General features: G+C 43.1%; 1 protein-coding gene across 3 annotated transcripts in view; it reads left to right on the forward strand.

Annotated features, from left to right (window-relative positions):
* Positions 1–27776, forward strand: part of LOC145413726 (uncharacterized) — a 206220-nt gene that overhangs the window by 102571 nt on the left and 75873 nt on the right. For all 3 annotated transcript variants that reach the window (XM_080283382.1, XM_080283381.1, XM_080283383.1), the window contains exons 7-9: positions 7980–8134; positions 20552–20658; positions 23150–23418. In XM_080283382.1, coding sequence (XP_080139508.1) covers positions 7980–8134; positions 20552–20658; positions 23150–23418 — 531 coding nt within the window. The remainder of the gene's footprint in view (positions 1–7979; positions 8135–20551; positions 20659–23149; positions 23419–27776) is intronic.

Here is a 27776-nt window from a genome sequence, read left to right on the forward strand (position 1 = left end):
AGCATGGAAGTGAAAAAGTTACTACATGACAGTATTGTGATACCAACTCTAACGTACGGAAGTGAAGCTTGGACATTGTTGGAAGGACACAAGTCAAGAGTGAGAGCAGTGGAAATGAGTTATTTAAGAGGAGCCTGTGGAGTCATGTGGAGAGACAGGCTGAGGAATGAAGATATAAAGGAGTGTTGTGGTGTGGATGTGGATGCGATAGGAAGTGTTATGAGGAACACACTGAGGTGGTTTGGCCATGTGGAGAGGATGGAGGGTGAAAGACTGACGAAGAGAGTGTATGTGAGTGAGGTGGAGGGGGGAAGAGGGAGGGGGAGGCCGAGGATGAGATGGAGGGATGGGGTGGAGAGGTATATGAGAGAGGGGGGTGTGAGTTGGGAGCAAGGCAGTGAAATGGCGGGGGACAGGGCGACTTGGAGGCGATTTGTTTGTGGCCACCCCAAACGGGATTGAGGCGTCTGGCAATAGATAGATAGATAGATAGATGCCCAAGACAGTGTGTTTAGATATGATCTCACCAACTGGACACATCAGTGCATACTGCATTCTGACCAAACCTAACTGATTAGTTTTGCCCCCCAATACTTCCCTTAAAAATTTTTAATCATCTTGGTTTGCCACTAAACCTCTTGAAAGTCCTCATTACCAATCAAGGAAAAAGCTTTTGTCCTAAACAACATGTGAATATTGGCCACCCAGCATCAGGCATATATTTGCCTTAATCACTTTCAGCACTCATTAAAAAAAAAAAAAAAAAATGCAGTGTGAAACTATTTTTGAAAGCGTTTAGTCATCAACAATAAAGGGGAAAAAAAATGCTATAAAGAAGTCATTAGCATGGAGTGATTGCATATTTCTCACTTGTTAGATATACATGAATGCAGTAATCATGAATAATAAGCAAGTCAGCCTAGCAGTATAATTTGTTCGCAAGAACTGAACTCACATAATTATCTTACCTATGTATGTCAACACGTAGTGTCTTCACACATTGTAAGATCCGAATTTTCTTGATCTAAGACCTTCAGTTCATAACGAACATCGGGCACAACCCCCCCCCCACACACACACACACACACACACTCGTTGCACTAAAGATGAAAACATGAATTTTACTGCACCTTCATCATTAATTTTTTTTTTCCAACAAAGAAAACTATCCACATCGTAACACACCCGACTCATATCTGATCATTTGCATTTAAGCTCCCACACCACATGCCACTTCATCCAACAATTTTACATTTTCATTTAGAATAAATGCTTTTCTTGTGTTCATAGCATTTTCAGGGTATTTAGGCATAACTAAAGTTAGTTTGGGATCACATGCTCAGAGTTCTGAGAGGAAATGAGGCGCAAGGAAAGAAGCAAATAAATTTCTCATCACAACGACCATCTACACAACACTGAGGCAGGCTGTGACAGGTGGTATGGGACATGGGTCATGTGGGTTGGGTCGGGTCGAGGAAGCCAATCATTGGCCGACAAAAGAATAGCACACGAGTTGTATCTGGAAATCCAATACCTAAACGCGCCCATATCCCACAATTTCTTTTGTGTATTTGAGTGGTATTACCGTGCCATTAAGTAATTATGAGAGAAATTAAATGTCCGTGTTATTGTGAGATCACTGTTTAGTTTTGTCTGAAGTTGCCACTGTACTTCTTCCCGTCCTTCCCTTCCTCTATTTCTCCATTTCAGGTGGACCTTGATTCTAACCACCACCAAGTGGTGGTCAGAAAGTCCCCTCCCCCAACCTCTATATGCTCTTCCATCCAATAGATACCTTTGCATCCTTTCATCCACACACACTTAATCAATCATTGCCTTCCATTCATTCAGTTCACCACCCACCCTTCTCAACACTCACTATGTATACCTATGGGTTATTCTGTGCCTGAAGAGGACATTGGCTATCGTCAACCCCCTCCCGGCATAAATTTCCACTAAAGCAATGCCATTCTCATCTATCCGAGCAGGCACACGCCACTCACCAACTACTCTGTCCACCTTCACATTCCCTATTTTACCATTCATATTGCCAATCAAAAACACTCTCTCATTCCTTTCATACTTTTCCATGCAAACTTCCACATTTGTCCAGAACTCTTCCCTCACTCTACTTCCACGTTCTTGCGTTGGCGCATACACACACACAGTCGCCCACATTTGTAGTCCAACTTTCAACTTTACCCACACAATCCTTGAGCCAACTGATCCATACTCTCTTATATTCTCCGTCTATCTGTTACTCACAACAATACACACACCTGCTTTTGCCCTATCTCTCTCACCTACTCCTGCACATATATACCCCATCCATACTCCCATTCTCTCACACTCCACCTCTCCATTTAGTTTCAGTTAATCCACATACATCCACTTTTGCACTTTCAAGGACCTGGACAATCTCTTTCTCTTTCATCTCTTCATTTGTACCCCTTTCATTCCATCTAGTGACATACATATATCAACATGCATACCCCAGTTTAACAATCTTATTGGTAAGATAGAACTCCATCTTTAGGCAGAGTATCATGTATCGGGGTACTTTTAACATGCATTTCAATGTGGACTGTTTACTAGTCTTGGGTTCCCCCCAAACCAAGTTTCAAACCCACCCAGATGAGCCCCAAAACAGGTTTAAAAGCAATCAAAATGGCCTAACAGCTGTCAAGGAAGCTAACCTAAGCCGAACACCTGTAAATAACTCACCTAAACCAACAAATGTAATCTGAATATCGTCAAATATAAGTCTGGAAAAAATCAAGCTTAGTAAACTGTATCCCAAAATGACAATGTTCACCCCTCCTGTGTCTAAAACACATTAATTGAAGTCTAAAAGTAGTTTATAAATCAACCTAAACACAATTTTAGTCAAAAATATCATCAAAACCGGTAAGAAAAACCAAAACTCATCGTTAAACCGGGGTTTGGCCATCGTTAGGAGGGGTATGGTGCAATTTCTACCCCCATCGTTAAGCCGGGGTATCGCATCTAGAGGTATCGTATATCGAGGTATTACTGTATATAGTATATGTATATGTATGTATATATATATATACAGGTTATCCCTTAATTCACGCGAACTTTTTTCACACGATTTCGGTTATCCACGAATTTTTCGTACAATAATTAAAGCAAAATTATAGTATTCAAATAAGTAATTTCAATATACAAGAGAAATAAATAAAATATAAAAAATGCCTACCTGCTGCCCGTGTGCACACATATATGTGTGTGTGTGTGTGTGTGTGTGAGGTCGGTCTACCACGCACCACACAGTCAGTTTGAATCCGACGATCGAACCATGCATGACTTGCAAATCGTTATTTGTGGCGTATTTTTCTGCCTTCCAGTAATTGCTTGCTTGCCTTGTCTGTCAACATGGGGCATAAGCGTAGTGCTAGTGATGCATGTGGTAACACACCAAAACTGACTTGTAAAATGATGTTGCTGACAGAGAAAGTTAAAGTGTTGGACAAACTTCAGAGAGGAATGTAGGCGACAATTCTCCGTCAAGACGATTCCCCGTCATTTATTTACATACCAGTTTATTTAGCAAGTACAGTACACTAGTTTTTTACTTATATGAGTTATAAAATCCCCCTGAAAATTAGTTATTAAAGTATTAATTAATCAGCAGTAAGTATATTAATAGAATGATGGGGAATTGTCCATGTTTTGACGGTGAATTGACTTGATGGTGAAATGTCTCAGAACCGTATGTTTGGGGTGAGTCAACTGTTCATACAATAAAGAAGGAGAACACCATACGGGAGACAGTGAGGGCCAGTGCACCAGACTGTGCAGAAGTGTCTGCACCTACGCCTGTGAATTGTCTTATAATCGCATGTTTGGGGTGAATGAGTCAACTGTTCATACAATAAAGAAGGCAGAATGTAGCGTACGGGAGGCAGTGAGGGCTAGTGCACCAGGCTGCTGAAGTGTCTCCACCTACGCCTGTGCTTGTCAGGTTTCAGTTAAATTTCTTACATTTTTGTTGTTTTTAATACTTTATGCTAGTTTATAAGGTGTATGTACTGCATAAACAGTATTATTCAGATGTAATATACGTATAGACATGTGTAATTATGTGCACACAAGGGCAGAACATATACGCGAATTTACCACATACGCGAAGGGTCTGGGAACCTAACCCTCGCGTGAATTAAGGGCTTACCTGTATATATATATATATATATAATACATATATATATATATATATATATATATATATATATATCTATCTATATATATATATATATATATATATATATATATATATATATATATATATATATATAGATATATATAGATATATATATATCTATATACATATATGATATATATCTATATACATATATATATATATATATATATATATATATATATATATATATATATGTACTGTATTCCTTCCATCCTCTTCTGTCTTTCTTTCCTTCATGCTTTCCTCTTCCTTCTGTCTGTTGGTGACTGTACACTGAGTGACAAGCCATATGGTTTCCTGTACACCAGGAAACCATTTACTACGCTGGGTGGTAACTATATAACCAAATTATGGCACCTGGTGGTTTAGTGGGTAATTAAGGCACTCCAATCGGATTGAACCGGTAAAGGTTTATATCCAAAGGGTGGGTGGGGTGTATTGCTCATGTAATGCCACTCAGGGATGAGTGAGGCTGGTCACTCTCATCTTAAATGCCAGGACCATCTTGCCTAGTCCCAGGCTCCAACGTTTCTCATGGGGCAACTTTGGATTGGATGATGGATGGATATATATGTATGTCACTAGATTTGGAAATCAAACTTTTGATTGAGGGTTGGCAGTGGATAAGTGAGGAAACATCTTGGAGAGTAAGAATGAAGCAATAAATATGTCATCAGATTCAGTATTTAAAACTTATGTTCTTTGGTTGGCAGGAATTGGGAAAAACATATAGATGCCTTTTTTTTTTTTTTTTTTTTTTTTTTTTTTTTTTTTAATATGCTTCTCATAATCCTGTGGATGCAGGGAGCTGAGGTAACATTTATATAATTTTAGGATATACTGTATTTGGGTGTAGTGTTGAGTGCTCTTTGCATTGATTCTTTTTTTGGTACACTTTGGGTTGAGTTGTTTGCAGACATGCTATTTGTTCACTGCTTCCTTATCTGGGTAATTTGGGAAAGGAGTTTGGAGGTAGTTTTGTAGGAAATATTGCTAATTTTTACAGTTTTAGAGGACTTGGATTAGTGTACCAGGTCAGTGAAAAAGTAATGAATTTAGAGGATTGATTCAGTAATCTGATCTACCTAGCACACATTTTTTTCTACCTTTGTATTTGGCAAAGTTAGGAATGGACGAGTGGATGGAGTGGTTGGTTAGTGGGGTGTGCCAGCTGAAGTAGATGGGAATGGTAGTGCTTTGGTGGACATCTGTGCTGGTAAGGGGTTGGCAATAGCCAACACCTACTTTCGCCGTAAGATGATCCACAGGTATACATGGAGAGTAATGAGGAGGATGGATGGTGAGCTTGTTGAATGAAAGGCAATGATAGACTATGTGTGTGTGGATGAGCGAATGAGAAGACAAGTGTTGGATGCAAGAGTGTGGAGAGGATGGGGGAATGGAGTCTCTGACCATCACTTAGTGATGGCCAAGGTAAACTTGCAAAGAAAATGGTCGAGGAGACGAAGGGGAAGACAGGAGGAAACGGCTCCTCTGACAAGAGTGGAGAAATAGCAAGAGAGTGAGAAAATGGCAGAGTATAAGAGCATAGTGGAAGAAAGATTGGAAAGGTATGAGCTAGAGCAGATGGAAGGGGTGGAAGATGTATGTAAGATATTCACGGAAGAGATAGGCGCTGCGTGTGAGGTGGTTTGTGGAGTGAGGAGGAGATGCAAGGATGTGTAAGGGACAGCATGGTGGAATGATGAGGTGAAATGAGCTGTGGAACAAAAGAAGAAGGCATATAATGAATGGTTAGCGAGCAGAGGTAGGGGAGAAGATGAGAGAGAGAAGAGAGAGATATATGTAAGCAGGAGAAGGGAGGTGAAGAGACTGGTGAAGGAGAGTAAGAAGAAAGTGGATGAAGAGTTTGGGAGGAATCTGAGTGTGAAATGGAGGGAGAGTAAGAAACTGTTTTGGAAGAAGGTAAAGAAAGTAAGGCAGTGTGAATGGGGAAATAGTAGGGGAGTGAAAGATATGAATAATAGATTGTTGGTGGAGAAGAGAGAGAAATTGAGGAGATGGAAGGAGCACTTTGAGGATTTGTTGAATGTAGAAAGTGAGAGCAGTGCGAGCATAAGTGGTTGGGGAATGGGTGGGAGAAGAAAAGATGAGAGGAGGGAGGAAGAGATCAGTAGGGCAGAAGTAGTGGAAGCAATGAAGAAGATCAAGTTGGGAAAGGCCCCAGGAATTGACGGAGTGTGTGGTGAAATGTTGAGGTATGGGGGTGAGATTGTTGTGGAGTGGATATGGAAGTTGTGTAGATTGGCATGGGAAGAGGGAAGGGTTCCAGAGGACTGGAAATCAGGTATAATTGTTCCTTTATACAAAGGAAAAGGGGAGAGAGAAGTATGTGGTAACCAAAGGGGTATTTGCCTTCTTAGTGTGACTGGAAAAATATATGGTAGAATACTCATTGTTAGGGTTAGGCATATGACAGAGGAGCTAGTTGGAGAAGAACAAAGGGGATTAGGAAGGGAAAAGGGTGTGTAGATCAGATATTTGTTCTAAGATGTTTAGTGGAGAAGTATCTAGAGGAGGGAAAGAAAGTGTATGCTGCCTTCATGGACTTGGAGAAAGCTTATGACAAAATAGATAAGCAAGGTATGTGGAAGGTATTAAGAATATATGGAGTGGAGGGGAAATTGTTGAGTGCTGTGGAGAGTATGTATGAACTAGGGCTACGGTGCGTGTGGATGGTGAGCTGAGTGAGTTCTTTGATCTCAATGTAGGACTGAAACAGGGTTGTGTGATGTCTCCATGGCTGTTTAATATATACATGGATGGGGTTGTAAAGGAGGTGCAAGATAGGGCAGTAGATGTGGGGGTGGCTCTAATGAATGAGGGTGAGATTTGGAAGATTCCGGTGTTGCTGTTTGCTGATGATACAGTATTGTTGAGTGAAGATGAATGGGAGTTTCAAGGTTTGGTGAATGAATTTGTGACAGTGTGTAGGAGGAGGAAGCTGAAAGTTAATGTAAACAAGAGTAAAGTTATGGTGTTTGAGAGGAATGAAGTCACAGAATGTACAGTGAGGTTGGATGGTGAGGATATGGAGAATGTGACATTCAAGTACTTGGGTAGTGTGATGAGTAAGGATGGAACTTTGGGGGATGAAGTGCATGAAAGGGTACAGCAGGGAAGGAAGGTTGTTGGTTCACTGAAGCAATGATGAGAAATAGGGAGGTGAGTATGGAAGTTAAGAAGTCACTGCATGATAGTATTGTGATCCCTACCCTGACGTATGGAAGCGAGGCATGGACCTTGCAAGAGGGGAACAAGTCAAGAGTGAGAGCAGTGGAAATGAGTTACTTGAGAGGAGCATGTGGAGTGACATGGAGGGACAGGTTGGCGAATGAAGAAGTGAAGGAACTCTGTGGGGTGGATGTGGATGTGGTTGAGAAGATTAGGAGAAATACACTGAGGTGGTTTGGACATGTGGAGAGAATGGAGAATGAACGACTGACTAAGAGGGTGTATGTAGGTGAGGTGGAGGGAGGGAGAAGGAGGAGTAGACCGAGGATGAGGTGGAGGGATGGAGTTGAGAGGTATATGAGGGAGGGGGAGGGTAGTCAAATGGTGGGTGACAGAGCGACTTGGAGGCGTTTTGTCTGCGGCCACCCTTTGCGGGATTTGGGTGTCGGGCTATAGATAGATACAGATAGATAGATAGTATTTGGTTTAATGTTATTCTGTATATTTATCCTATTTTTATATAGCATTATTCCTATACCTTCACTCTTGTATATTTTTACAGTGTCGTGCTGTTTATGTTTCCGAGTCATGAATGCTGAGGATGTTGGTCATTACCTCTATCAAGGTGGCCTCCAACTCAGAGTCTTCTGCTCAGATTCCTGTGTTAACGTCTTTATTCTCTCCGCTCGCAAGATTGTCGTTTGTAACTACTGTAAGGTTAGTTGTTTGGTGTTTGTATTATGCAGGATTATGTATTTGTTTACACACACATCAGGCATTTAGAAGATACTCAACATGGTTTGGGCACAATTTTTTTTTTATTTTTATTTATTTATTTATTTTTTTAATAATCACCAGAATCAAATCAGTCATGTAGCAGTGAGTTCTTTCCAGGTACTCATGGTTACCATTGACCTTTGGAGGTACGTCTCCTCTCCCATGAATATGATGATGATTGTTACTCAATAACTATACATGCAGTCATAACTTGTTAGATCAGTCTTAAATACTCTATCTATTCCTAGGCTGCTTCCCCCAAGGAAAGGGAGGTAGCCAAGACAGGACAACACACTCTCAATTTACACATCCACTCAAACACATTCTTTTGCATCTTAGCCCGAAAGGGGGGAGAAGGGACAGGTCCTCGCAGCACAACACCGCACGAGGGTCAACTCCGCAGTGCAATCAGTGACATCCGCAGCAGGGCCTGACAGCAGAGCTGGTTTACCACTGCCACATCAAATGGACCCATCCCCTTACCTGCACCTGACCTGATCAACTGATCAGATAAAATGCGGAAGAATATCCCCTCAGGGCTCCGTCATCATTTATTCATTCACAGTTTCTCTCCATTCATTTCTGTCATGCACAGCCACTCTTCCTTGCTCGACAGACATCCCTCTCACATCCAACGCTCTCTTCACACTATTCATCCATCCTGTTCGTGGCCTTCCACTCAGCCTTACACCTCTCTCATCAGACCTAATTATCGTTTTCACCAATCGCTCATTATCCATTCTCTCCGTATGCCCAAACCATCGCAACATCCTCTGCTCAACTCGATCAACCATTCCCGAACAACTCCAGTTTTCCTTCGCGCTTTATCATTTCTCACTCAATCTATCCCCGTCACTCCACACATACTCCTCAGACACCTCATCTCCATTACATTCAAACTTTTCCTCTGCTACACCCACATTCCATGTTTCAGCCTCATAATGCAGTTGGTACCACAACACCCTCATACAGCCTTCTCTTTACATCCATTCTTAGCGAACGACATCTAAACACTTTTTTCACTCCTCCCAGCACCTTTCCTACTTCATTCATTCTAAACTTCACTTCTGCATCTATTCTTCCATCCACAGCAACATATGACCCTGAATACTTAAAACACTTTACCTCCTCAAGCAACTCACCATTCAAAACTACAGTCATTATTCGTTTAACGATTATTCAGTTTACAATAATTCGCTACAACAATAATAGAAAAATTCCACCCCAAAATTCGATTTACAATAAATTTCCCGTTATGACGATTTTGCCATCGGAAAGCGCCAGGCACATGCAAGGTGACCATCGCTTGTCTCAGGCAAGATGGTGGCCCCGGTGTGCAGCGCATTGTTATGGTTCAGGTCCTGCCACCCCTTCAAAGCCCTGTCTTTTCAACTTGTTCATGTGTGCTCCCCTGTTATCATCACCTCTCAGCCAAACATTGTACTACAGTACTGTGGAATTGTGTGCCCAGTGGTAAGGTCAGTGCCAGTGTAGGCCCCAGTGCTATGGTTGGTGCAGGTATGGGTACCAGTGCTAAGGTGGTGCAGATATGGGCCGGATTCCCCTCCCCCTACCCTGTTCCTGTCTGACTCAGAGTCTGACCACTAGTACCTGTAAGCACAGGCTGTCTCCCCAGCCTCGGGGGGGACGACTTGGACCAACACAGGAAGGAATGAAGGTGGGTTGTCATTTATGGTTCAGTCTTGGTTAGGTGACTTTGGGAAGTTGAGTTGACGTAATCCCCCTTTTATAATGGGTTTCAATGTACCGATTTACGATAAAATCGGTATACAATAAGGTATGACCTGACATAACTCCATCGTAAAACAAGTAATGACTATATTCATCTTCCTACCATCTACCAACCTTGTACACTTCATCACTTTACATTTATTCTCATTTACTTTCAATTTCCTCCTTTCACACACTTTCCAAACTCCTCTGCTGTCTCAGTCTCTCCTCTGTGTTGGAGGGAACACAATCTGGCTGCACTATGGGGCGGTACTATACTCTGCGGCCAGGTTGTGTTAGGAAGCAGTCTGCCACCGTATTCCCTGCGTGTCGTAAAAGGGGACTAAAAAGGGCGGGATGAGGGGACTAGGGACCCCCTCCTTTGTTTTTTTAGTTCCTAAAAAGAGACAGGCCATTAAATACACAGAGTGACATAATTTTTTCCAACATTTTTCTGCAACTGTTGGAGAGTAGTTAGTAGGGTTTAGCTCTTGGTAAGCTTCACAGTTTGTAGAAAGTCTTCATCTGGTACCATGGCCAACTCCAATGCAGGATTCTTTAAGAAAAGATATAGCAGTGATTTCATGATGATAACAACATACATTAATGTTCATTAACTAAGCATGGGCTTTCATTCTGTTTGAAACCCACTACAAACCCTTACAGATCACACAGAGTTATTCCCTTCATATCATCACTGGCAGCATTTATTCCACTACCTTAACTCTATCTATCTATCTATCTATTGCCAGACGCCTCAATCCCGTTTGGGGTGGCCACAAACAAATCGCCTCCAAGTCGCCCTGTCCCCCGCCATTTCACTGCCCTGCTCCCAACTCACACCCCCCTCTCTCATATACCTCTCCACCCCATCCCTCCATCTCATCCTCGGCCTCCCCCTCCCTCTTCCCCCCTCTACCTCACTCACATACACTCTCTTCGTCAGTCTTTCACCCTCCATCCTCTCCACATGGCCAAACCACCTCAGTGTGTTCCTCATAACTCTTCCTATCACATCCACATCCACACCACAACGCTCCTTTATATCCTCATTCGTCAGCCTGTCTCTCCACGTGACTCCACAGGCTCCTCTTAACCCTTTAAGTCCGGGTCGGGTCTTAAGACGGGTTCTCTTGATGGATACCGGGTCGGAACTTTTGAGTAAAAGAGCCTCAGGCAACGGGTGGCATCGTTTGATACCCCCCACCTTCCATGTTGCACTCAGAGGGGTCTGGGCTCTGACGTCATATGTAAACAAACCTGCTGGTACAAATGTACCGGGTTTTGGAGTGGATTTTTTTTTTTTTTTTCGCATTTTATGCTCAAATAATTACCTAAAAATGACTCATAAATCATAAAATAATTTTCTACAAACAAATATATGCCTAAAATCCTTCAAAAATATGCTGTAATAACAGTACATGTGACCGATTTTTTTTCACGTCTGCAACGCGCAGAGGTTAGGCAGCGCGATTGTGCGTATCGTGGAGTTAGAGGGAAGTCTTCATTTTTCGCCCTCAGCACAGTCTTCAGATGAGATGGCAGAACCGGACAGCACTTTGCAGAACTCTGAAGTGACTAGTAGACTTGGTGAAGAGAGGGAAGTGCATGACATCGCCGATTTTGAAGGATTTTCGGACAGTGATACACAAACTCCGTCAACCTCAGGGGTATCAGTGAGTAGTGCTGGCGTGAAACGTAAGTTATCGCCAGGTTTGGAGTACGATAGTGATGACCAGGAGAGTGGTAGTGACAGTGAGGGGATGGCACAGGAGAGTGGTAGTGACAGTGAGGGGATGGCAGACAGTGACAGTGATGGATTTATTCCCGTGAGTGACGAGAGTGATGATGATTCAGACCTAAGTGATGATGATGATGATGATCCCAGGGTGTGTGACCCTCCCCGTAGGCCTGGTGGTATTGGTAGTGCTGGTGGATCTGGGTTTATCTGGGCAAATGGTGATAGATTCATACCAAATTGCTATAGATTTGATGCAACTCACAGTGGAGTGACAAGGGCTGCTGGAGTAGACAAAAACAGTTCTGAAATGGAGTATTTTCTCCTGTTTTTTGATGGTGAAATTCTTGATTATTTGGTACAAGAAACCAATAGATATTATCAGTTCATGAAGGACAAACATCCTTTTTCTCCACACAATAAAATGAAACGTTGGTATGATACCAGTGTACCTGAAATGTACACATTTCTTGCACTCACTCTTCTGATGCCACAAGTAAAGAAGCAAAATGTTCGTGACTACTGGAACCGAGATCCACTGATTCATACCCCAATATTTCCCAAGTACATGCCCAGGGACAGGTACCAGCTACTCATGCGATTTATTCATTTCACAGACAACAACCATCCCAGTACTGATGACCGCCTTTGGAAGGTTCGTCCAGTAATTGAAAAGATAAGGGAGCGTATTCGCTCCTTCTTTGCACCCTATCAGAAACTTGTTATTGATGAAAGTCTCATTCTGTTCCGTGGCAGACTTATATTCAAGCAATACATTCCCTCCAAAAGACACAGATTTGGAATAAAAATTTTTGTTATTTGTGACTGCCTAACTGGCATAGTGTTAGACATTATAGTGTACACTGGCACTGATATTGATGTACCTGCAAGAGATCCCCTAGGATTTTCTGGCTCAGTGGTAAAAAAATTGATGGCACCATTTCTGAACAAGGGACATGTTTTGTATACTGGTAATTGGTATACTTCCCCATCCCTGTGTAGTTTCCTTCATGATCATAACACTGGTAGTTGTGGGACAGTCCGGAAGAACAGGAAATATCTTCCAAAGTTTGGAGGACATAGTGCTCGAGGAACCTGTGAGCTCTACAGAAGTGATTCTTTGCTGTGTGTCAGATGGACAGATAAACGGGAGGTTTGTATGCTGAGCACCTTCCATCGTGGCAACTTGATTCCATCAGGAAAAGTGGACTATAGAACAAAAGAACCAGTCCTCAAACCGGACGTAGTAACTGATTACACAAAAAATATGAGACTTGTTGACAAGTCGGATGCCCAAATAGGTACTGTGGAGTGTATCAGACGTGCGTAAAATGGTACAAGAAGTTATTTTTTCATATGGTTGATTTGTCAATGCTGAATGCCTACCATATGTACAAGGCAGAAACCCAAAAGAAGAAGTCACTGAGGCACTTTGTTCTGGAAGTGGTGAGACAACTGCTCACCAAGTATGGAACACTGAACAAAGACCGTCCTGGACGCCACTCTGAACTAGCTGCTGACAGACTTGTAGCAACGGGATTCGCCAATAGGCACTATCTACAAAAGCTGCCTCCAACACATACCCGAAAGACTGGACAGCGATCATGTCATGTCTGCCTTCATTCTGTGAGAAAGCCGTGGAAGAACAACCGAGTGAGCACATGGTGTAAAGAATGTGGTGTCGCACTATGTTTTGAGTGTTGGCGTGACTACCACACACTTGCAAAGTTCTAGCCAAACAGAAGTAATGGATAACAAGAAGAAAAGTTTTGTTGAATGAGAGGAAATAAGTTCTGTTCTGATTAGTGGAAGCACAGGTAAAAGTTCAGAAGTTGAAATTAGTTTTTTGAATATGGAAATAAGTTCTGTTTTGAAAATAATTGTACACAGAAGCAAGAAATAAGTTTTTCTAATAAGAGAAGAATGTTCTGTTCAAACTATAAGAAGAAGAAGAAAAGTTTTGTTGAATGAGAGGAAATAAGTTCTGTTCTAATTACTGGTAGCATAAGTAAAGTTCAGAAGTTGAAATTACAATTTTTTGAATATGGAAACAAGTTCTGTTTTGAAAATAATTGTACACAGAAGCAAGAAATAAGTTTTTCTAATAAGAAAAGAATGTTCTGTTCAAACTATAAGAACAAGAAGAAAAGTGTTGTTGAATGAGAGGAAATAAGTTCTGTTATAATTACTGGTAGCATAAGTAAAGTTCAGAAGTTGAAATTACAATTTTTTGAATGCGGAAACAAGTTCTGTTTTGAAAATAATTGTACACAGAAGCAAGAAATAAGTTTTTCTAATAAGGAAAGAATGTTCTGTTCAAACTATAAGTGAAAACACCAGATAGAAAAAAGTTGTTTGTTTACCTTCTGCGGCATCCTCATGGAATACCCATACTGCATTCATCAGCTTCATCAGCTGTAATTTCAGTAATGGGTAGGTAAAATATATTTATTTTATTATTTTTATTGATATTTCATCATTACCCATCATCCCAAACACATAAATCATAAAAATATGACATGTCAAATTTCCCGAAACTTTTGCCTCCCGGGGCATGTCTGCGGATTCTCAGTTGCCTCACAGAGGGGTTAAATAACTCATTTCCACTGCTCTCACTCTTGACTTGTGTCCTTCCAACAATGTCCAAGCTTCACTTCCGTACGTTAGAGTTGGTATCACAATACAGTAATCACTCTAATATCCGGACGCCCAATAACCGAACATCCCCACTAACCGAACCTTATCGTCCTGGGATCAAACATTCCCAAAATGGTCCGAAAATCCAAAAAAAAAAAAAAAAAAAAAATCGATTTTTTTTTTTTTTTTTTTTTGCCGTCCGTAATTTGAACTTGCCGTGCGCGCCGCGTGAGAACATTGTTTTGGTTCGTCATTCCTCCGACGTCCGATAGAGCGCCGCTGCATCCTCCCCACTTCCCGCCTGTCTCTCACCGCGACTGGACCTACGCTCTTCGCCATGGCTGCCCACGTGCTCGCTTTTGTGGTGGTGCCGTATTTGCTGCAAGGCCTCCTGCTGCTCTCTGCCCTCCTCTTAGTGTGTGTGATGATGGCCCCGCCTCCTGAGAAAAGGAAGAGAGTGGTGTTGACTCTGGAGAAGAAACGGGAGATATTGGAGAAAGTTGATGCGGGTTGGTCTTCTTCACGCATTCTCCGCGAGTTTAACCTGGCACGGTCGACTTTGTTCGATATCAAGCGTTCCCGAGACAAGCTTATGCAGTACACGGCTGACTTCTCGTCGAGAAGCAAACGCGACATGGAAAGGAAGGTTATGTTTACCCCCAAGTCTGCAGAAATTGACCGATCCACGTTGATTTGGTATCGACAGCAACGTGCAGCTGGTGTGATGGTACGTGGAACGGAGCTGAAGGCTGCTGCTGAGAAGTTTGCAAGGCTTCACGACGCCCTAGACTTCAAGGCATCCGAGGGTTGGCTCTTCGCGTTCAAGTTGCGACATGGCCTTACTAACCGTAAAGCACATGGCGAAGCATTGGAAGCTAACGAGGATGGAGTTGACGAGTTTCGGCACAAGGTGAAAGGCTTGATCGACAGGGAGGGCCTCACTCTCGGTCAAGTCTATAACGCAGACGAAACTGGCCTATTCTATCGCTCGGTGCTAACGAACACTCTAGCCGATGAGACGGAGAAGCGTGTACCTGGCTGCAAGCTTTCTAAGGAACGGATATCTGCTTTGTGTTGTGCCAGTGCTAACGGCATGCACCGGCTTAAGCCCGTTATTGTTGGCCGTGCAAAGCAGCCTCGGTGCCTTCGTGGGGTGATGGATGTCCTTCCTGTCGTATGGTACCATTCTTTGAAAGCATGGTTCACAGCTGTGATTTTCAAAGACTGGTTTCACCATCACTTCGTCAAGGAGGTCATCCAGTACCAGACGAAGACACTGGGAATTCCTCGCGACCAGGTAAAGGCTCTCCTTCTCCTCGACAATGCACCTGCCCACCCGTGCGACAAGGACTTGGTTGCTGAGAATGGCTGTATTAGGTGCATGTTTCTGCCACCTAATACGACTGCTCTCATTCAACCCATGGACCAAGGAGTGATCGTGGCAACAAAGCGCCTGTACCGTCGGAAGTTCCTGGATGAGGTGATGGTTGTTCTCGAGGACGAGGACAAGCGCAGGGAAGGACGTGACACTCGAGGCAAGCGGACTTTGGAAAACCTTCGCTGCTACAACATCAAGTCTGCGCTGTACAACTGGGCTAGTGCATGGAAGGAAGTCCCTGTGAAAACTCTTGAAAATGGTTGGTCTCGTCTGCTTCTCGGAACAGATGTGGAGTACGATTTCCTAGGGTTTGACGGGGATGACTTCCATGCACGGCTACGTACGCACGGCGACGATGTTGATGTGGACGATGTTCGTGAGTGGTTGGACGACGACGAGGGCGATCCTGAGTATCAGACGTTGTCTGATATCGAGATCGCGTCTTCGGTTGCTGGTGTCAGTCCCGAACTTGAAGATTCTGACGACGAAGGCGATGATGATGCGGACTTCTCTCAGCAGGACACTACTCCAGCCATCCCCAAGCTGAGCGCACTCCGGGAACATCTAGAGTTCGTCCTAGACTACCTGGAACACCCGGACTGCGACAGGGAGATGGGGCCCTTGGGACTCGAGGAAGTGCGTGCTTTCCGGCAGCGCATCATCAATCGCCAGAATCGTCGGTCCTTGCATCAGTCAACGATTGACAGTTTTTTCAGGCCCGTGACCCCTGCTGTGCCAAGCCCTGGCTCCACTCCATTGCCTCCCCAAGACAGGCCCTCATGCTCCGAGCCACAGCCCAGCACATCAGCTACAGTGGAGTCACCGCTCGATGTGAGTTTGCGGCTATCTTCAGAGTCTTCTGTAGTCGGTACGCCATCACCACGACCCACCGATGCACCCATTGGTCACCTGCCAGTGATACTCTCGGACTCTGACAGTGAATAAACAGCAAGAACTTCTCCACTAGATCACACGGGAATTTTGAGTGTTGTGCAGTGAAAAAAACGGTGTGTTGTGTTAAGGTTTTCGAAATGAGAGAAAAGACTCAGTGGAAACAAAATTTAACGTAACTAACCTTTGTTTTGGCTTTAGATATTGAAAAGATTGGGAAAAGTTTATTTGCAACATGAAAGTTAACTGGAACATTATTTGGACTAAAGTGAACACTGTGAAGAGAACGGACTTCTGTGTGTTATTGACTAAGTTCAGTGCAAGACTTCAGGAAGAGTGTACTGCAAGTGCTTCAGGAAATCATTCTTACTGTCAGAGTCCGAGAGGAGGCGGTTATTCATCGAGGTGGCCAGGGACTTGCTGTAAGTAGCCAGAATGTTTCATATTATACTTTTTTCCATACTATACTTACCAGAATGTTTCATACTGTACTTTTTTCCATACTATACTTACTGCATGCATGTGCAGTAGGAATGTGTTTTTCAGAGTTAGGTTTGGTTGGGGTCCATAAGTACCAGAATGTTTATTAATGTATGAACATACTTCTAAACCCTCATTTTATGTTTCTTTTGCATATATTTCAGTCATTTATGTGCCTTATTGGTGTGATTTGGGTGTTAAATAAGTGCTATGCATGTCTGGAGGGAGTTGTATAGGTGTTTCTCTGAGTTAGGGTCCATAAGTACAAGTCCATAAGCTGGGGCCCAATATCCGGACGAAACCAATATCCGAACCTACCGATGGCTCTATTGATCCGGATATTGGAGGGGTTACTGTACTGTCATGTAGTAACTTTTTCACTTCCATGCTCACTTCCCTGTTTCTTATCACTGCTTTCAAAGAACCAGCAACCTTTCTTCCCTGCTGTACCCTTTCAAGCACTTCACCCTCCAAACCTCCATCCTTACTCATCACACTACCCAAGTACTTAAACGTACTCACATTTTCCAGTTCCTCACCATCCAGCCTCGCTGTACATTCACTAACTTCACCTCTCTCAAAGACCATCACTTTACTCTTCCCTACATTCACCTTTAGATTCCGTTTCTTACACACTCTCTCAAACTCATCCACCAAGCCTTGCAGCTCCCCTTCGTCTTCACTCAACAACACAGTATCATCTGCAAACAACAGTACAGGGAGTTTCCAAACACTATCCTCTCTCACCAGGGCCACTCCAACATCCACTACCCTACCTTGTACCTCTTTTATTACCCCATCCATGTACAGATTGAACAGCCATGGAGACATGACACATCCCTGTTTCAACCCAACTTTCAAAGAGAAAAATTCACTTAGTTCACCATCCACACGCACTGCAGCCTTCGCACCATCGTACATACTCTTCACAGCATTCAGCAACTTCCCATCTACTCTATATATTCTTAACACTTTCCACAATCCTTGTCTATCCACCCTGTCATATGCTTTCTCCAAATCCATGAAAGCCGCATACAACTTCTTTCCCTTCTCTAGAAACTTTTCCACTAAAGATCTAAGAATGAATATCTGATCTACACAACCTCTTCCCTTCCTGAAGCCTCCCTGTTCTTCTCCAACTAATTTCTCTGTTCTTTCCTTAACTCACATTTTGAAAATAAAGTTTGCCTGTTAGACAGTTAATCAAAATGAGTGGTAAACAGTCCTTCTTGGCAGCCTGTGCTAAAACACAACACCCCTGTCATTGTATGATACAACCACACAGCACAACTAGGCACATAGAATCATCATTACACAAACATATTAAACTCTCTTCAGCAACATTCCGTCTACAGACACATCTACATTAACATTGAGAAAACAGCCATGTTACATGCTCACTTTGCATGCAAGGTGATACAACACCTCAGTCACAACAGTAAACTTCCCCCTCCCCCCTTTCCCCCCCCCCCCACACAGGAGTTATCTTTAAATACAGCTGATTGAGTTCACCTGGCTAGGCTTAACCCCTAAAGGCTGTATTTTTCTGAAGATATCTTCTCCCCCTGCTGCAGGTCAGGGGCGATTCTTCAGCTTTTACCAGGGTAAAAAATTTTCTTACAGATTTGAAAAGTTTGAATTTACACACCTGATAATGCCAATCTCAGTCCCCTAGGCCTAATGGTTACCTCAAAACTGCCCGTCAAACATTATAGAAGTCCCCCCTCACAGTAAGCGAGAAAACAGGAAAACATTGAAGGATACCTAATTTTTGGTAGAGAATCTTACCAGAATCAATGAAATCAATGTAAAATATGTTTCTATTGATGAAACTAGGTGGAGGAGTCAGCATGAGAGTTTAAAAAAAAAAAAAAAAGTTTTTTTCAGAGAAGAAAAATTTGGGGAAAAAACTAATTTTTGCTAAAGAACCTTACCAAAGTGAACCATATCAGTGTAAAATATGTTTTCATTGATGAAATTAGGTGCAGGAGTAAGCATGAGTAAATAAATAATGAAGGAGAACAAAATTTTGGTGACAGTACACAGACACAGGCTGATCATGGCAGGGAAATTACCACGTCATATTCAAGACAAAGGATAGGGAGGGAGGAAGGTGGAGGTGGGGTGGGGGGTCTGGTGGGGGTGAAGGGGGGATGAGAAACATCCCCCATGTGGCAGAGGTGGTGTGGGAGGTATTATGGTGGGAGGAAACACACAAAAAGTGATCATAGCAGGGAAATTTCCTCGTCATTCAATATAAAGGGTGGGTGGAGGGAGGTAGAGGAGGGGTGCGGGTCTGGTGGGGGTGAGGGGGAATGAGAGACACACCCCAATGTGGGTGAAGTGGTGTGGGGGGTATTATGGTGGGAGGAAACAAACACAAAGAGCTCATAGCAGGGAAATTGCCATGTCATTTGATATGAAGGGGGGAGTGGAGGGAGGTAGAGGTGGGCTTGGGGGGGGTGATTGGGAATGAACCCCCCCATACGATGTAAATGTGGTATTGGTGAGTAATTTGGATGGGAGGGGACAGATCTGGCGGTATCCAATTAACCAGAAGGAGGTGGAGAAGTGCTGGGGGGGGGGGCCTCCACAGACCTGGTGAAGGGATGGGATCTTACTTCCCACCACCTCATCCCTTAGTTCTGATTGGATAGGAACCATTTACATCATAAAAGGGGCTGGCTTAGTGCTCATCAGTTATTGACAGACCTTCTATGATCATCAGTCATAGGACTGTACGTGGCAAACTAGCAGACTTTTGAACATCGGTCATAGTACTTTAGGGGTTAAATTAGGATGTCACCCAGTCCTCCTAAATTACAAGCTGATATGTGGACTGGGATGAATCACCTTTGACGAGTGCAAAGCCTGTAGAATTAACCCACTTGACAACACATAATGGAGCATTGCAGAGCACGTGCTGCGCAAATGTGCAGACGTAACATCAACAACACAGGGAACCTATAGGACAAATCCATAGAAGCGATTGTTTATCTGTAGTCGATGAGTCAGCGTGGTCAGGCAGACTAGGGTTAAGCAACAGCACAACATGTTTGGCCATGTGGAGAGGATGGAGGGTGAGAAACTGACAAGGAGAGTGTATGTGAGTGAGGTGGAGGGGGGGAGAGGTAGGGGGAGGCTGAGGATGAGATGGAGGGATGGAGTGGAGAGGTATATTAGAGAGAGGGGTGTGAGTTGGGAGCAGGGCAGTGAAATGGTGGGGGACAGGGTGACGTGGAGGCGATTTGTTTGTGGCCACCCCATACGGGATTAAGGCGTCTGGCAATAGATAGATAGATAGAACAACATGTTATATTTTTTATGTGAACCTTACCTTATCCCATTGTAATGCATACGGTAATGTTAAGTATTTGACTGGGAGCAGATGAAAATACTGATTATACCAATTTACAAATGAATGTCGAATGATCCAAGATTTCATTGTGCAAGCTGTTGTATGAAAGGGCTGTTTTAATGTTGTATAATTTTTCTTACACAGGTTAAGAAGTACAATTTTGATATGATTCATCGACAAGTTGACGAAGACTTCAGAGACTACTTCTACTGCTCATTAAACTGCTTGAACATGAAAGAACCACCAGTTGGGTATGTACTGTTGTTTGTGTTGAGGTATGTGCAATAGTTATGTTTAAATATTGTGCAAAAATTGGACAGCTACAGTGTAGGGATCTCACAACTGGAAACGTGGCATAACTTTTACTCACATTGATATGAAAAAGAACAGAATTGGGATAATGCACTTTTGTGTGTGTGTGTGTGTGTGTGTGTGTGTGTGTGTGTGTGTGTGTGTTTCTGTGTCTGTTTGTTCATACCCATTGTATCTTTACAGGAATGGGTCAAGCTCGTACTGTCCTGTGTAATAAACAATTTTCGTCATACACATCCTTACATATGTGAATAGTTTTGGCACACTATTTCATTTGATATTGCATTCCACTGATCATTCATTCATTCATTCATCATCCAATCCTGTGTTTCCCCATGAGGAGTGTAGGAGCCCTGGGCTAGACAAGTTGCTCCTGACATTTAAGATGAGAGTGACCAGCCTCACTCATCCCTGAGTGGCAGTATGTGAGCAATAAACCCCAACCAGTCCTTGGATATAAACCTTCACTGGCTCAATCCAACTGGAGCACCGTAATTACCCACTAAACCACCAGGTGCGAAAATTTGGCTATGTGATTACCACCCAGCGTAATCAATAGTTTCCTTGTGTACAGGTAACCATTTGGCTTGTTCCTCAGTGTAGTCACCCACAGGCAGAAGGAGGAGGAAAGTATGAAGAAAAGGAAGACAAGAGGGAGTGTAATGTCACCAGTAGGCAGAAGGATGAGGAATGAATGAAGGAAAGAAAGACAGAAGAGGATGGAGGAGAGGAAAGGGCAGACACCTGAGAGCAGTACTTTTACGTCCGGATAATAGCAAGTAATGGTTTAATAAAGCCAAGGTCCAATGTCTGGATAATGAAGACATCCAGATAGTGCATGTCTGGATAAGTGAGGGACTACTGTATCACCATATTACATATGCTCAGTTTTTCTCATTTTTCTTTATTTATTTTGTACTTTCATCTATCATTTTTTGTCATTTCTTCAGCATTTCAATTCAATCTTGATACACTTGTTCCTTGGTCAGAGTCCCCTTGTGTTTTTCCTTTTAGACCTTTTGAAGTGTTCATGAGGCCAAAGTGTTAGCAGTACAAACATGTTTGCAGTGTGAGTCTGTAGAGTTTGCTGAGTTTAACCTGCCGCGTCCCGTTGACACACATAGGTGGCCGAACATTTTGTCACTGTGACTCCCGTTGACATTTATAAATACGCCACAGTTGCAAGGTCCGTCATTTGCACATTTTTCAAATTTCATGTGTGATTTTTGGTACGTATATGTGGGACTCCTCTACCTGAGGCCAGACGGGGACAGTGCCTTATCCCGGGTGACCTTCCCCACCCCCCTGCACGCCATTGTCTCGGCAACTCACCTGTTACCAGTGACCTGGCCAGTAAAGACATGTCATGCCTCGGTACAAAATTCAAGGCGAGAGTGATTTTCCAGTTGATGACAATGTGGAGAAGAAAGTTTACATAGCATTAGAGCAGCGTTTCCCAACCTGGGGGGTGCGCCCCCCTGGGGGGGCGTGGGGTAATCAAAGTTCAACATAGGGCTAGGCCATTCAAATGCATACAGGGTACTCCCAAAGATATGTATGAATAAGAAACTTTGACAGGAAAACTTCACAACTGTCATTTCAAGCAACCATGTGTAGTGTTGCCATCAAGCCTCTTAAGCATCCATGTGGAACAGATAAAAACATCGTTGTTTAGGCGTCAGAGGGGTGGGGGGGGGGGGATCATGAATACGATCCTGACCAAAGGGGGGCACAGTGCTAAAAAGGTTGGGAACCTCTGCATTAGAGGAAGAAATGATCAGAAGTGATGGGCAGGTTACGTCGCCAATAAAGGTGCGGTATGTTGATATGTTTGGTGAGTGAAACAACACTTATACTGCCTATGTTATTGTGTGAAAACCAATATGCTCTTGTACTACCTATAAATTTGTACCAAATAAATAAATATCTACCTATCCTGAGTAGTTTGGAATAGTTACCCCTCCCATAGAAAACATCATCTGGAGCCAGGCTCAATAGAACACAGTACCAGGTAAGGGTAGGGTCACCTTTACTGGCATTTCTGAGCTCATGTGAGCAATTTCTCTCTGAATTTTCAATGTTTCTCATAAAAAGTGGAGGTTTTAGGCCCCCCCCCCCTCAAAAAAAAAGAAAAAAGAAAAAATGAAAATCTGCTGGGATCAGGGGAGGTCATTGGTGAAAAATCTGCTAGGACGTGGCGGGTTAACAAGGGAGGGAGGGACACAGTCACCTCATTGAATGCTAGTGACATTTTTGTTGAAGGCACCTTGCCCTTCCATGAAACTGTTGGCAGTGTATATTTAACTTTCTGTATTTTAGGGAAGCATGAACTATTTTCTTTTTTTTCCCTCCCTCAGGGAAACAGTAATATTCTACCTACAGTATACTTCATATTTTTATGTCTAATTTATTTTATGCTTCTTTTTACAGGAAGAAACCTAACAATAGTGTTACTCCAAATTCCACTACAAACAATGACTCCCAACAATCATCTGAGAGCTCTGAGAATCTGGTGACTACATGCAACATGTGCAGTGCCCTGGCTAAGCCTCAGTACCACATGGTTATGTCTGACAACACTCTCCGCAGTTTTTGTCGCTACACATGTGCCTCCAAGTACAAGACCACGTATGGCTTTCAGATTAATGGCATGCAGAACAATGAAACAACACAGACGGACAGTTCTGTGCCAGTCATAAGTAAGTGTCTATTTAGTCAACATGTGTCATTGGCAAAAGTGAAGATTGCTGTAAAGATGTTGGAGAATGGGAGGGCATCAGGTGTTAATGAGTTGTATGCAGGACAGTGTTATGTGTTGCCCCTATGGTTGTTCAGTGTGTGTGTGTGTGTGTGTGTATAGATACAAGTATGTACATATATATCCATCTATCTGTGTCTATCTATCTATATATATATATATATGTGGTAGGTGGGGGCACTCACCATCCACTCACTTGATGTAGTGCAGCTGTCGGGTGTTTGCCCTTTCCTCTCCTCCATCCTTCTTTCCTTCCGTATTCTTCTGTCTTCCTTTCCTTCTTTCTTTCCTTGCCCTTCTGCCTACGGGTAACTTTACACTCCCTCTTGTCTTTTTTTCCCCTCATTCTTTCCTCTTCCTTCTGCCTGTGGGTGACTCTGCACTGAGTGACAAGCCAAATGGTTTCCTGTACACCAGGAAACCATTTACTACACTGGGTGGTAACCACAAAACCAAATTTTGGCACCTGGTGGTTTAGTGGGTAATTATTGCGCTTCAGTCGAATTGAGCCGGTGAAGATTTATATCCAAGGGGTGGTTGGGGTTGATTGCTCATGTAATGTCACTCAGGGATGAGTGAGGCTGGTCACTCTCATCTTAAATGTCGGGACCAACTGCCTAGCCCCAGGCTCCTACACTCCTCATGATATATCATCCATCATCCAATCCTGCATTGCCCCATGAGGAGCGTAGGAGCCCTGGTCTAGGCAGTTGGTCCCGACATTTAAGATGAGAGTGACCAGCCTCACTCATCCCTGAGTGACATTACATGAGCAATCAACCCCAATCACTCCTTGGATATAAACCTTCACCAGCTCAATCCGACTGAAGCGCAATAATTGCCCACTAAGCCACCAGGCACCAAAATTTGGTTTTATGGTTACCACCTAGCGTAGTAAATGGTTTCCTGGTGTACAGGAAGCCATTTGGCTTGTCACTCAGTGTAGAGTCACCCACAGGCAGAAGGAAGAGGAAAGAATGAAGGAAAGAAAGAAAGAAGAGGGAGTGTAAAGTTACCCATAGGCAGAAGGATGAGGAAAGAATGAAGGAAACAAAGACAGAAGAGGATGGAAAGAAAGAAGGATGGAGGAGAGGAAAGGGTTGACACCTGAGAGCAGCACTACATTGGTGAGTGTATGGTGAGCACCCCACGTACTGCAGATATACATACATAATATACATATATAGATAGATATACATCATCCAATAAATGGATGAATGTGTGAGGAAGAGAGATTTGGAAGTTGGTGAGGCTAGGGAACTGACAGGAGATTGAGCTGGCTGGGTGAATGTTGTGAGGAGAAGTGCTTGATCAGGGATTTTGGCACCTGTTTTTAACGTGGCAACATCTGGATTGACTCTATCGGATACGATTATGTGAAGCTACAGAACGTGGTGAATGTTTTTGGCTTATCCGATAGAGCCAGGATTCCGGGGGCTTGAATGATGAGTGAATGGACATGTGGCCCATTGGATTGGGCAAATTTGGGCTGTCTGGACATTGCTACTCCTCACCCTGCCCAAGGGTGGGAAAGGAGGTCCAGATGATGGTGATGATGATATACAGTAATCCCGTATGTTTCGCGGATTTTTTTTTTACGGTTTTGCCCTCTCGCGGATTTTCTTAGCATTAATAAGTTCAAAAATATCCTTGAATATACGGAAAACAAAAAATTTGAAATTCCCGCCGTTTCCAATTGTAGCGCGGTAAACTCACGCCACCCTCTATCCCTTTCCCGCGGTCCCTCTGCCCTGCATCCCTCAGTCCACGCTTGTCTGCCTCACCTGCTTGGTGCACTAGTAGCCGCGCTGTAATACAAGCCACTTGGCCTCCCACGTTATTTCCACATGGCCCCAGGACGTAAGCCAGCCTCACTGAAGGCTAATAATACAATCAGTAAGAACTCCAAAGTGACAAAACGATCAAGAAAAGTTATGACCTTAGCAGAGAAAATTGTGTTACTGGACAAGCTAAGAAGTGGCATGAGCTACGCCGCATGCGGTCGTGAGTATGGAGTGAACGAATCGACAGTGCGTTACATTAAGAAAAGTGAAAAAGAAATAAGACATGCAGTTGCTAGCTGTGCATCAACGTCAGCAAAGGTGTCACAACATGTTCGTGATAATGCTCTAATTAAAATGGAAAAGGCTCTGAACATATGGATTGAAGATTTGAACCGCCGACATATTCCTGTTGACACAAATTCGATCAGAGAAAAGGCCAAGGATTTGTACAGTCATTTCAGTGATGGAGAGAGAGATGGGAAGCACACATTTATGGCTAGCAAAGGCTGGTTTGAGAACTTTAAGAAGAGATTCTCACTCCACAATCTCAGGATTACTGGCGAATCAGCCTCTGCTGATCACGTGGCAGCAGAAACGTATCCAGCAGAATTTGAAAAAATAGTGAAGGACAAAGGGTATCTGCCGGAACAAGTTTTCAATGCCGATGAGACTGGGCTGTGGTGGAAAAAAATGCCCAGCAGAACTTTTATATCTCGAGAGGAGAGACAGGCACCTGGGTTTAAAGCTCAGAAGGACAGAGTATCGCTGCTATTCTGTGGGAACGCAGCTGGTCATATGATCAAGCCTATGCTGCTATACAGGGCTAAAAAACCACGTGCACTTAAAGGGAAAGACTTGAATCAGCTGCCAGTGTTTTATCGTAGCAACAAGAAAGCGTGGATGACGGCAGTAATGTTCAGTGACTGGTTCCATAACTGTTTTGTTCCCGAGGTTGAAAGATACTTGAAGGCAAAGGGGATAGACTTTAAAGTGCTGCTGGTAATAGATAACTGCCCAGGTCACCCTGAATCAATTAAATTTGCACACCCTAACATCGAGGTAGTTTTTCTACCAAAGAACACCACATCACTCATTCAGCCACTTGATCAGGGCATCATTGCTGTTTTCAAGGCAAAATACGTGGCACGAAGCTTTGCTATGATTAGACAAGGCATAGAAGAAGGAGATAACATCAAAATGTGGTGGAAGAAATTCAACATAGCCAACTGCATCATGTTAATTCAACAGTGCCATGAGGAACTCTCTGCTAGATGCATCAACTCCTGTTGGAAGAAATTGTGGCCTTCAGTCGTGAATGACTTTGCAGGATTCCCAACTGTTGATGCTGAACTTATAAAAATTAAAAATCTTTCGAGGACTGTCGGAGGTGAAGGGTTTTCTGACCTGCAAGAAAATGAAATTCGGGAGGAACTGCTGGGGAATGCAGGAGAAGAACTGACGACTCAAGAATTGGAAGAACTGCTCAATGAAGAAGAGAAAGATGAAGAGGAAGAGGAATCTGGTATAAATGAGTTACCACAGGCGTTGACACTGGAAAAGCTTGGGGAAATCACTCGCAGTATGAGGCATACTATCTCCCTGCTAATGTCATATGACCCATCACTGGACAGGGCATTAAAAGTGAAGAATGGGATGGAAGCTGTGTTTGCTCCCTACCATGAAATAATGAAGGAGATGAAACGTGAAAGAGAGCAACTTCCAATAACTATGTTTTTCTCAAAGAAAAACCAACGCAACCCTGCATCTGCCCTGCCATCTACATCTGGCAACTCATCCTCTCCTGCCTCACCACGCATGGATGATTCATGCATGGAGGACGAGTCAGCTGATGATCCCTGTCCTAATTCCCCTGCCTCGTCTGATGTCTCTGAGTGAAACTCTTCTGTAACTAAAGGTATGTAAAATGATAACAAACAGACATTAACTAAAAATATTCCTGTACTTATAGACGTGAATTAAAGTTTTATGTGGTGCACACCTTGGGAAAAAAAAAATATATATATATATATATATACGTACAGTACGTGATACTGAGCAAAAAAGTCAGGTAACAAGTTTAATAATTTCAACTTAACTTGTGGTGTAATGATTGAAAAATCATTTTGTCAGATTGTGAATCTTCGAGTGGCGTTGGTGGCTGGCAGCAAACAGTAAATAGCTGGCAGTGGTCGGGGGAGGTGCGACTGTGTGAGTTGGGGGACATACGACCATGCGAGTGTTTGCTATCACCAGTTACTGCATCTTTTTATTTTGTACTGTTTTGTGAATAAATGTGTAGATAATTGTGTATTACAGTACGGTGTTTACGTTTTTCCTTTATAATGGAGTATGTACTTTCAATCTTGTAAGAAGGTATTTCGGGATGAGTATGGAGGTTTCGGGACAATTCGCTGTCAAGGCAAATCGCCGTCACAACAAAAACAAGACAATTCGCCTTCATTAATGAAGATAGCTATGGACGACGCTAGAATATAATTCAAAGGTGAATACAGCG

Source organism: Coenobita brevimanus, chromosome 97 (genome assembly GCF_032717465.1).
Source record: "Coenobita brevimanus isolate Jiangsu-jjx chromosome 97, ASM3271746v2, whole genome shotgun sequence".
NCBI lineage: Eukaryota > Metazoa > Arthropoda > Malacostraca > Decapoda > Coenobitidae > Coenobita > Coenobita brevimanus.